Source organism: Macrosteles quadrilineatus, unplaced genomic scaffold (genome assembly GCF_028750875.1).
Source record: "Macrosteles quadrilineatus isolate MER2022 unplaced genomic scaffold, UCM_ALF_1.0 Scaffold_4__1_contigs__length_99947679, whole genome shotgun sequence".
In the NCBI taxonomy this organism is placed as follows: domain Eukaryota; kingdom Metazoa; phylum Arthropoda; class Insecta; order Hemiptera; family Cicadellidae; genus Macrosteles; species Macrosteles quadrilineatus.
Window position 1 is genome coordinate 53,731,618 of NW_026542597.1, and position 12,128 is coordinate 53,743,745.

The 12,128-nt window shown below is 36.5% G+C and overlaps 1 protein-coding gene across 2 annotated transcripts in view; it reads right to left on the reverse strand.

Annotated features, from left to right (window-relative positions):
- LOC128991476 (mediator of RNA polymerase II transcription subunit 12-like) overlaps positions 1–12,128 on the reverse strand; it is a 66,874-nt gene that overhangs the window by 47,848 nt on the left and 6,898 nt on the right. For both annotated transcript variants that reach the window (XM_054414386.1, XM_054414387.1), the window contains exons 5-17: positions 10,584–10,741; positions 10,281–10,469; positions 9,710–9,840; positions 9,481–9,598; positions 7,914–8,065; positions 7,655–7,749; positions 6,825–6,991; positions 6,419–6,480; positions 5,090–5,280; positions 2,534–2,680; positions 1,724–1,914; positions 1,439–1,594; positions 797–947 (exon numbers count right to left, since the gene is read on the reverse strand). In XM_054414386.1, coding sequence (XP_054270361.1) covers positions 797–947; positions 1,439–1,594; positions 1,724–1,914; positions 2,534–2,680; positions 5,090–5,280; positions 6,419–6,480; positions 6,825–6,991; positions 7,655–7,749; positions 7,914–8,065; positions 9,481–9,598; positions 9,710–9,840; positions 10,281–10,469; positions 10,584–10,741 — 1,908 coding nt within the window. The remainder of the gene's footprint in view (positions 1–796; positions 948–1,438; positions 1,595–1,723; positions 1,915–2,533; positions 2,681–5,089; positions 5,281–6,418; positions 6,481–6,824; positions 6,992–7,654; positions 7,750–7,913; positions 8,066–9,480; positions 9,599–9,709; positions 9,841–10,280; positions 10,470–10,583; positions 10,742–12,128) is intronic.

Sequence of the window (12,128 nt, forward strand, 5' to 3'; positions counted from 1 at the left end):
TTTATTTTTAAAAGTTCTTCCAGGTTCCCGCATGAATGTTTGGCTGTAAACTAAAACAAATTCAAGGCCTACAGCTTAAGTTTGTTCTCATCTCACATTTATTTGTATTTCTAATTATTCAAAAATTCAGTGAGCTATTGTTGGTAAAATACTAATCCTAAATATCGGGATCATTTTCATTATCATAATCATCACATAAGGTCACAAAAACATCATCTCCAGCGACAGTGGCAAAATCCTGAATATCTCCTGCGGTCGTGTGATCATTATCAACGTCTCCCGCGATCACAGAAACGTTATCATTGTCAACCGCAATCACAACAAACCCCTGTGAATATCACCTGCGGTTTGTATACATTATTGTCACCTCCCGCAGTCACAGAAATGTCATCATAGTTTTTAGTGATCGGGCTAAATTATGGACATCTCCAGTGTCATGGAAACGTCATCATAGTCTTTTCTGCATTCTGCAATTATGGCAAAATCCTGGATATCTCCCTCTCTTGTGGACATTAGATTAAATTTAATCTAGACTTTTGTTGATCTGGAAAACTTGGATCTTAGATTAGTCTGAATGACTAATGGATGTATTGTGTATATATTAACTGTTACTGGTGTAGTTGTAGAAAAATAAGTTTAAATAAACATTTAATTTATTTTTAGTTGCAGCCCACTTAATCCCCAACAGTGGATTAAAGTGGCTAGAACAAAGTTTTACTAAATACAAGATGTTCAATAGAGGTTGTGATGTAAACTTAAGTGAAACCTCTATGATTGGAATACAAAATTATCTCACCCTCAGCAACATCTATGCTGAACTTCTTGCTGAACAGTTTGCAGATGTCTTTGCTGATGCGCTTGACAGTGTGACGAGCCTCGTCTCGCAGTTTGTTCACTCCGTACAAGAGAACATGTCTCTGGTTACAGTCGTGACTGCTACTTTCATCCTGATCATTGAGATAAAATAATTAAAGAGTGATTAAGTGACATGCAGAATCAATGCTTTTACATTAAAACCTTTTGAAAGAGTTATGGTTTTTATCTCTTGTCCAAAAAATGATCAAGCACATCGTAAAATATAATGCCACACAACAGATTTGCAAGTGAAATAGCAGTCCTTAGAGAGCGTACATTTTCCTTTACAGCTTAAATTTTGAATACATATCACACCAAACATTGAAGAACAATTTTGTAAAACGACTCAATTAATTGCACACAATAACCACCTGACAAAGTGTCAGCCCAATACTAGTGTAATCAAAGTGAAAAGCAATAATTAAATATTTAACATTGAGGAACCCTACAGGAAACATTTATCCAATCAGAGATAGAATTTATATGAGATTGTTTTTGGTTCTCTCAACCCCGATTTCAAGTTAGTGAACTGTCATAAAAACCTCAAAGTTAGTATTGCAAAATAACTCTTGTAGACATTTACCTGTGGTAGAGGGAAGTGAGTAGTGTACAGCAGGTGTCTGGAAGGTCGTCCCTTGGCATCTACAGAGGCCCCTGACTCCGCCTCCAGAGGGTTCACGTTGTTGATGCCTCCAGGCACAAGGCTGCCTGGGTCATCCTTCGGAGAGTCAGGGGCATCCTGAAACATTCAATGTCGATTACCCTCAAAACTTGAAATAAAGTTATATTAGAAAGTTATTTAGAGATGTCTTGTCAGGGAAGAAATGGTGTACGCAACCAGTTGGTTGGAGATTGGGTGGAAACTCACCATAGAGTTCTGCTGCTCCTCCTTGATATGCTGCAGCAGTTTGTCCAGATCATCGTCTATCTTGCTGTCATCGTAGTCCATGGCTCTACTAGGAGGTTCCATCTTGGGCTTGATGTCAAACAGACCTGAGTCATCCTCCATGGGAGTTGCTGCTGGCTTGTTGCTGGCAGGGTGTGGCGTTGTTCCTCCCGCTGTAGTAAACAAGGTTATTAACATGAGCATAGCTTACCTCTCAGGGAGGGTAATTTAGAGATACAAAGATAATGCTTGCCTTAAGATGTAATTTTTGTTTGTTTTATAAATGTAGGCATACAGCTTTATATTGTTTTCACCAACCAGGACCTTCAACATTAGGTAATAAAAGCCATTGGTGATATGAGATTTCCTGCCAATCTTCAGGATCTAAGTCTCAGCCTGACCACAATATCAAACTATAAGCCAAATAAGATACCAGCTGGGTATTTGTATTTGGCAGAATACAATAACTCTTGTAATTTGTTACTACGTATTACATTAAATCAAATTTACATTAGTTTTATCAATTATTGTCGGATTTCCTCAATATTATTGGGTTCTATAAAAAAATCATTTGCACAAACAAATTATTTGCATGAACCAAGGAACTAAAAAATGCAATGAACCCATTGTTAAGAATAAAAGTATTTGTGATTTTTTGTTTTGAGGCAAAATAAATAAATTAATAAATGGTTTAAATAAACAAAAATAAATTTTGTGGGACTTTTCACAAGATGTGGGATATTTCGTTTTTATGACTGGCAACACTGATTTCAAGAATATACGTCTACCTACCAGGCGGCGTGGCCACATTGAGATCACCGCGGGATATGAGAGTGCACATGTACGCATCGTGGGAGAACACATCGTGACGTATCAGTTCAGCAAACAGATGAACGAGGTTGGTAAACATGGTGCGGTTGGCATTACTGGGATTCTCGTCTGAAAAAGATAACAGCCCACACTTAAAACTCTTGCAGAAAATAGTATAAAATAAACTGATATTTTAAATTAAGCTTAGCTAAAGAAATGGAATTGTAGTACAGGTAAAAATATTAAACAACCAATAAATAGATGTTATACCTAAAGGGTGTTCTTAAAACTTAAGAGATAAAATGAAACTGTTAGAAACAATTTGGCAAAATCTTATATAACGAACACTAGAAACATGATTGGTGAGTAAGAAATCTTTTATAGGGTGGAAAAAAAGTCTTGGTACAGTTCAATATTTCAAAAAGTAATAAAAATAGAGCTTCAGAACTTGGTACATAGTTACTGGGCATTAGAATTATATAATTCAGTGATGTGCTACCTCATTAGGGGAACGGCCCGCTAGGAGTCAGAAGAAAATCTGAAATTTAAGCATAGGTAAATAAATATGCACTAGTGGCTTTTAGGGGCAATAGCCCCTATATATATATTATATATCCTGTCTCATGGGTTGAACCTTGAACCATTGGGTTGATCTCCACTGGGTCAACTTGAATTATCGTTTAACATTTTTGTATATTATAATATGTATTATTACATACCTGCATAATACATATTGTTGTCTGCACTGTTTAAAATAAAAGTTCCAAAAGACTGTTCATGCGGTATTATAAAAACTTTCTAATCATAAATACAACTAAAGAACATTTTTAATTATAATCTTCATGACAATCAATCAAATATATATAAATCTCTTTGAATATAGACAAATTCACTTAGATTAAACACATAGAGATAATGTCATCCTCCAGATTGTAAAATGCTAATTACAATGTCAGAAAAATGTATTTTGTATTTTGTATTTTGTTTATAAACAAAATCTCTCTGAAAACAACATTTGTTGCATGGTAGGCTATCCATTTTAGTCGATTCCTTCGTCTTTATTTGATTCTAGTACTATTTTAACATCATCTGGCCGCTTTACCTGGCTAAAAGCAACATAAAATTGACCATGGGTAAACACTGTTTTTTTTTTGTTTTTTTTTTTAAATCCGAGTTTTGTTAAGGTTTGGCCTTGTCCGTTGCTTTAATAATAAGTAATATTGAAAGCTAATCGAAATGATTGGGAATTGAATACTTGTAAACTTAAACTAATCAAGATCTATAGAAATTAGTTTTATTTTTGGCATGGAAAAATAAGTTCCCTTTGCCTACTCCAGTAATCACTTCTAACTTTACACTTTGTTCAGACATACCTAACACAACCAATCGTACTCCATTATCTAATCCAGACCCTTAAAATTGGGAAAACGTCTATTTCAAATTTATAATAAGTTAGTATGCATATTACAGTACATAATTCATATCATATGCTTTAAATGAAGTTAAACCACATGTTTTAATGTAAACAAAGCAGACATGACCTAGATTCCCATGTTATTTAAATGTGAATTATTTTATTCCGTAACAACGTTTTGGTGGATATTTAAGAAAAATGAATATTTTTCCCCAAAATTTCATGCCGAGACCTTTAAAATGAGACCTCCCCCAGCTTTCTACGTCCTCTCGTTCGCTCACAATTTCATTGTAAAATTTTGGGCTTACGGAATTAGATATATAGATATCAATTAAAAGTTTTTTTTAATAAAAGAGGTTGGTGGCCTCTTTTAACCTTGCATTTGCCCGTCCACATAGACTAACTGCCCGTTCGTGGAACGTACCCAGCAAAGCAAGGGGTGAGCCGGTACAGTACAAAGGTGAACTGTACTGATAAAATGTTTTTGGCAGTGACCAGGATCCAAACTCAACACATCGCTGCCTTGGGCCCGAAGTCCGTGACGCTACCAACTGAGCCATCGACTCCAATCTAGGTGTTTGTTAGTAAAGTACAATGCCGCGAACGCGAACTCAAACGGACAACCAATGCAATGATATTATACGCTACCTCCTCAGGTAGCATAGAACCTGAGTAACTGTAGTTACTGGAGTAATGCAAGGTGAATTACAAGTTCAAGTATTATGTGTCATGATTGTTTGGGCTGGTGTGTCTGGGCTGTGTCAGTTTAAGGCCCATTGGTAACTGTGTTTGGTCATCAATTCATTAGAACAGGGAGTAGAATATTTTGTTGGTTTAACATAGGCCTAGTACAAACTAAATTACTGACTAGTTATAGTAACACTCAGGTAATATGAGCAAAATTAAAACTTTTCCGCACGGTGTTTTGTACTTCACACATGTATTCATCAATTGCAAATTAATGAAATTCATGGGAAAGGTTAATATTTATAGTTGGAAAATAGGTTAGTTAAATTGACAAACCTATTCCATCTATTAATACCAAGTGGTACAGAAAATATTTTTTTCAAGTGAAGTGCTAAACTTTGAGAAAAAGTTGGGAACAGCTGAATAATTGCTCATACCCAGCACAGGTGCGTCGTGGTCCAAGAACCGCATGAGCAGGGTTTGGAACACTGGCAGACCTGTAGGTACAGAGGCCGTGGAGTCTTTGTCATCTCCAGTGTCTGACTCTCCGTTGCTGGCCCCACTGGTCACCTCCGCCTGGCGCTTCTCAAGCAGCTTGGCAACCGCCATGGCTCTGTGCTCTCCGTACCTGAGACAGGGATGTGTCAACTGGAGGAACAGGTTAATGGGAAACAGAGGAATACAGTTGGTTGTAAGTTTAGAGGACACTCAATAATCCAACTGAATACTGAAAAAGATGTTTTCTTTTAAAATTACAATGAGAATAGATTAAATCCCTACGGCGATAAAAAACCAGGGTATTTATTTTATGCTGAAGGTGATTAAAGTAGGGTTCAGGCGGGGGGAATAACATTTGTAAAACATATTAAAGGGCTACAGGAAAAACAAGATTGGATAGAATTAGGAATGAAAAGTTGAGAAGAGGAATAGAATTTTTCAAAATTGAAGAAATTTTGAGAGAACGAGTAGAGAAATCGGAATTAAGACCACTTTGGCCAATTAAGAAGAATGAAAAATGATAGAACAACCAAAAAAATTAAGTAAGCATTACATGAACGGAAGAAGTCCAGGAGGAAGGCCTAGAAGAAGATGGATTGACGAGGTGAGACGAGATGTGGAAGCAAGAGGAGTGCAGTGGCAGTATGAGGAGGAAGAGGAATTGTGAAGGGACATAAGAAGATGAGAGGCCAGTGAACACCCAGATCCGGAGATATCCGGAACGGAAGAGGAAATAGATACATGAGTGTTAAATGACATGACAGCTTTGTTACTGACTATCAGCTGGGTCCCGTCTCAAACCATCTAAAAGCTTCTGACTTTTCTCATGATGGACCTGGTAACCTTCTGTTTAATGTTTTGAAGAGCAAAATATCTACTCAGATACCCAGCTAAGAAAGTCAACTTACGATTCTCGTTGAGTACTATTTGACTTAATAACTCTGGTGTAAATAGTGGCTAATCTAAATGTAATATAGCCTACTTATATTACATAAGTTTAGGCGTTAAAAAAGACACTACATACTCTAAGTACTTGACTTCAATTGACATAATCAAACCAAGCACAGAAATGTACATATTCCACGCAATAACGACTTCTCATAGCTACAAGGCCCGCAGTACTATGCTGGATAGCGCAATCGAGAAGGTACTACATTCCTGTCACAATATGAATCAAGATTGAATAAAATCTGTGTCTTAGCATCAAGACTACTGACTGTTTAAACTCTGGCATTGTTATCAATTCCCAACTGTATCTTAATATTTACCTCATTCCACTGACTGCCCATTGACACAGGATGTCTACGACTGCCTTGTCTTGAGATACCGACTGGAAAACATACAAATTATTATCACAGTGAACACCACGCTGTTTACTGTGAGAACTGCAACTTATGTTTAATACTGAAATAAATAGTAGAGAGGAATAGTTCTAATCTCATAGTTCTTGAAGAACTTAAGTTGTGTGACAAAAGACTGAATTACAGGTTAATACTGCATTAACTTTCCTTTTCATACCAACCACAAACAAGTTGTAAATTTTCATTCCGCTGCAAACTTCACAGCTCAATTCAGGAATTACCACATTTGGCAAAATTGACGGCTCATAAACAATTTTAAGGTTTGAAAGTTTATCGGGTGCCCTGACAAGATTCTACATGACTTTTTACGTACATATTGCACCCTGGCCTCCTCCTGGTTGTTGTCCTTATCCTTGGTGTTGTTCGCGACAGGGAAGATCTTGGAGTATAGAGTGTCCAAGGAGTTGCTGCCGTCCACTCTTTCAAAGCTGTGACGATCTAGCGCATCCAACGCATTCAACACCTTCACTGTAGTCACCCCTGAAACATCCCAGTGTCCATGAGAAAAAAGTCCAGCTAGTAAGCTCTAGTTGGAAGTCAGGAATCAAAACAAACCGATAGTCAAGCGATAGGCTACTTACCTTTTTTTTGAGATTGCAACACCACAGAGTTACAAATAAATTACAATGATCTATCACAGCATGAGCATAGGAGTGATCTGTAATTTCCCGTTGCTTACAACACCTGTTTACGAAGGTTTGATATGGCACACGAGTTGGAAAATCTACAATTAACTTCCAAAAAAACAAATTAAAGTTATAAAGTTGTAAAAAAACATTTAATCTGAATTACTATTTAGAGTTTTGTGTCCTTATCTTCTAATATTTTTTTAAATGAATTTACCATAGGGTACTATGTATTTACATGACAAGTCACATTATTATATTTCATATTGTATTTTATGTGAATACTTTTTGGGAACTATATATCATGTATTTCCATACATATTACATTTACAAGTTGTAGAAAAGTAGCAACAGAGGATTGGGGCTTATTTCGTAGAGAGGACAATTGTAATTACTTCCCTTATCTGAGGAGGCTTAGAGAGTTGCAATTTTTTATAGTGGTTCATGTATTACATCCTCATATGTCTGGAACTGATGATACATTTTTTACTGAACTTTTGGTAGAACTGATACATACCAGCAGACGACTGCTGCCACTTGTCACATGACCAACGACCTTCTGCTGCCTGACTACGCTGTTTGATCAACTCCTCTCCCAACTTCAGCTGGTTCCTGCAACCAACCAAAATAATAGTGAAGAGTTAAATTTGTAAAGATTAGAGTATTAAGATGTTAATTTTTGTATTTGAAACATTAGTACAACTACAAATCCTAATACAACCCACAATACAGACAGAGATGTTAAGGAGTTATAATATTTCCCCAAATATAAGTACCTGACATGAGGGTTGGTGGTCCGTTGAGGCATCGGTAGCGCAGCCGGAGAACAAGGAAGGTGGTCAAGAGCAGAACCATTTAAGACAGAGGAAGACTTTCCCTCCCCGATACAGTTCCACACCAGTGCAGTCGGGCATTCCAGTGTCACAACCTACGACATAACAAAAACCTCTTTAGTCTAAGAATTCATCATGCAATGATGAAAATTATCATTATTATACACATTAGGGATGTGTCAAAACCAAATCTCAAATCTCAAAACCATCAAAACTTCGGAAAAGTTTCGGTTTCGAGATTCAATCACCAACTTTCGAGATTCAAAAGTTTCAAAATTGAAGATTTTGACAGTTTTTAACTGCTGACATTTTTTTGTGCCATTGTTATTGTTTTCAATGCTGTTTCCAAACAAGCTGGTAGAAACAGAGCAAACATCACCATTAACAGTAATGAAACAAGTAAATTTTATTCTGAACTTCAAAAGGTATCTTAAATACTATAACTGGTACAATTCATTTTCACATCAATATTTACTCACAAAGAAATATTGACCACTAAATGTTCTAATTAATCTAATATTCATGTTTATGTTGGTGTTAGAAGTTTAATTTTTTTTTGTTTATGAAAAATTATGTTGTATTGGGTTTTAAGATTATCAGTCACATTGACATATTTATGTTATGTCACGGTCAGGAGTCAATCTCTTTCAGTCTTGATTGCATACTTAACATTTTATGATTATGTGTTTTTTTTTTTTTTTTTTTTTGTAACATTGACCTTTGTAACCGCTAAGTAAAAAAGTTTCGCCTTTAGGTTTTGAGATTCGAGATTTGGGATTCGATTTTTTAAAGTTTCTGTTTCGGTTTTGAGATTCAAAATTTCGGATTTTTACCATCACTTATACGCATGATTATTGATTAACAAAAACCGTTTCTACATTAGTGATCATAGATTTCCAACATAGAATTATACATAGTTGATTCTAACGGTTTTCTTAAATGTTACTGCTGTTAAGTCATATACAGGACATTGCGAGTGTAAAAAAAAATACAGCAATTAAACAATATATATATATATCTATTAATATTTTTTTACATGGAATATTTCATTAAAATGTCAAAGGTATACTAACTTAAACATGAAAATTGGCAAAGTAAAACCAATTTGTCTGTATAAAATTGCCTAAGAAGGAATTTGAAAGTAAGATGTTCAAAACAATGTCAAATGGGGTATAGTGGTGTTAGCAAACAAAAACCCCATAGAGGTTCAGATAAAAGAAGAAAATATCAGTGGGTGGTTGAAAAAAGATAACCAAGACATTGTAAAACAATCCCTGGACAGGAACCCTAATGAAAGAATAGTTAGAAAGGCCTAAGACTACTTGGTGAAGGACACTGATTGGAAGAGTTGAAAATGGAAAACCAAACCGGAGGCTGTCAAGAGAGAGGCAACCGGCAACCCCAACAGGGTGAAGTGGAGAGGACAGAAGGCCCTATGCTCCAGGAGGAGTCTACAGCCAAGTCCAAACAATCAGTGAAAGTCAACTGCATTTGAAGATTAAGTACGTACCTGAATGATAGCGCTCAGTCCAAGTATCAGATCTCGATGGTGTGGACAACTCAAATACTCATTGAACATGACTGTGAGAGTGTTGGCAGCATTGGCTCCACCTTGCGCTGCCACCAGGCTGACAAACAGAAAGACATTACTTAGAATTGTACAATTGTATATAGAGAAGAAACTAAAAAAGCGTGCACAAAGGTCCAAGTCAGGTTTTCAGTGGGACTCGCTGACTCACCTGTTACTAGTCTGCTGCTGACCAGCCGTGCCTTGACTGTTGCCCCCGCTGGTGGGGGTGTTATGGATGGCGGGGGAGTTTGGTGAAACCCCACCACCACTTTGAGGCTCTCCACTGCATAGCTGTGATACCTAAGGAACAAAGTTGTAAAATGTGAATGTTACATTCGTTATCATTGAGTGGAATACTTCACAATGAAACATTGTACAAATCAACAACTCTACATCCGCCAGATTGTTTAAACTTATGCCCTCCTAATTTCCCCCAAATTTCGGGGTACTTTTGTATTATACGGAGGCCGCTTATTTCACAGCGTGCTGCGGCGGTTATGTTAGATTGGGTTATCATAAATATAATTAGCGGACTTTCCTCATTTTGTACTATATCAGATGAGTCATAAATTATTTATGATAACCCAACCTAACAAAACTGTAGCAGCGCGCTGTATAAGGGTGGCCTCCGTATAATACGAAAGTACCAATTTCGGTAATAATGTCAAATTCCCAAGTCTCTCAAATTTTTTAGTTGGATATGGAAATCAATGGTAGCTTAGTTGCAACACAACTCATACCTTTCGAGCACACAGGTAGGAGAGTTTTCGAGAGAGCAGTTCTGATTGTACAAACTCCTCCATGTATTGTAGAGCAAGTGGCAGAAACAACCGGAACAGTCCGTCCTCAGATGAGGAAGTTGACCTCAGCGGCCGCTCTAACAACTCCAGGATCCACTGAATAGTCTCCTGACGCTCTAGCAAACCCTCCTGATACAGACAAAACATTAAATATTACCATTAATTTGGGGAGCATGTTTTTTCAGTAAACAAACAACTGAAAATACCAGTTAAAAAGCAAACAATTTAGAATCAGCATCTTACCTGATACATGTGTTTAACTAGGTTGGCACAGTACTGCCACTGCCTCAGGGATAATTTCTGTTCATCATTCATCGTAGTGGCGGTGGTGCTTGTGTAGTAGTCTGTTAGAGGTTTGCAAAGCTGTTCTTTCATGTACTTCAACAGTGTACCCGTCCATTCTACAATCATAGATTGATAGGTAAACATATGATACAAGTTGATAACGATATGTTTTTAATTTGAAATTAAATTATCTATGTAAATTCATTAAATTGAATGAATTTTTAAATATTTGTTCTGTTGTTACGATGTTAAATTTAGTTATCTAATCCAAGTTAATGGGGTTTCATCTGGGTTGTGAAGTGGCCTATGCCACATGATAAATCTCGTAAAGAGCCATCGTTCACCACATGACTTTGGTGGTCTGGAGTTTCAACCCCACACTCGCATGCCTCATCTGGTAACTGTAGAAATCTGGAACCTTTAGAATATTTTATAGGGAAGCTATCGCCAATAAACACCTCACAGATTACAGCTAAGCTTTAGCTCTGACGTGATATCGGCAACATCTGTGATCAAGTAGACGGTCAACGTCAGATATGAGAGGTTCTACTGTACCCACAAATCAAATCAATACATTCTGTTTAATATAAGCCTACCCCTCGTTACAGAACTTCTTTAGCATGTCCCATATGTAATCTAGTTTGTATATTCCATCGGTGTGCGACCAACAAAGGTACAAATAAAATAAAACCAATGCCTTATTCATTAACAACAGTTTTGTACACTGAATGGTGTCAACTAATCTATTTTAAATCTAAGCAAATCAAAACCATTATAACTTCATCAATTATGACTAATGCTAATAGGGGAGGTGGAAAAGTATGCTCCCAAGGAATAAAAGGCGTTCCCCACCAAATAAAGTTTAATCTTTCTTGTGAAATTCTTATTGCTTTGTTCATTTTTTATTTTACTAGGAAGATTCTTAAGAAATTTTTATCCTATATAGGATGGTTTTTTTCATAGAATTTTACAGTAGTTCCTTGTTGTTATGTTACATTTAAAAGGGGTCTGCAAGTAAGGACTTTTTTCTCCAGGTCAGGTCCAAATTGTTGACCTTTGGGTCTCGCGGGGTTGCTTTGGCAGAATTTATAAAAAAAAAAATATTAATGGGTGACGGAGAAATAAGCATCTTCTTTGGTCACGAGGACATCAACATCGTCTCCCTCATTTACAGAGAATTGTGAAGTCCCATTCAGTTGTGGAGACATAATAATTGTTTCCCACGATAATGTCAGAATCGTGAATATCTTTAACAAAATAAAAACACGTCCAAAAATCATAGCAATATCGTTAATCACGAGAATAAAAGCTTGGCTCAAAAATCAACCTGCCTCTAATATAACTTCTATAAATTACCTGAACATGTGCTAAAAAATTATTTCCAGCCTAATATTATCTCTCTGGCACCTATAATTTAACTGTTGATTTTACCTAAGAGCCAAAAATTTTAGGAAATCCTGTTTTATATGTGGGTTATGATGGATCATAAGGACTGGAAGTGTT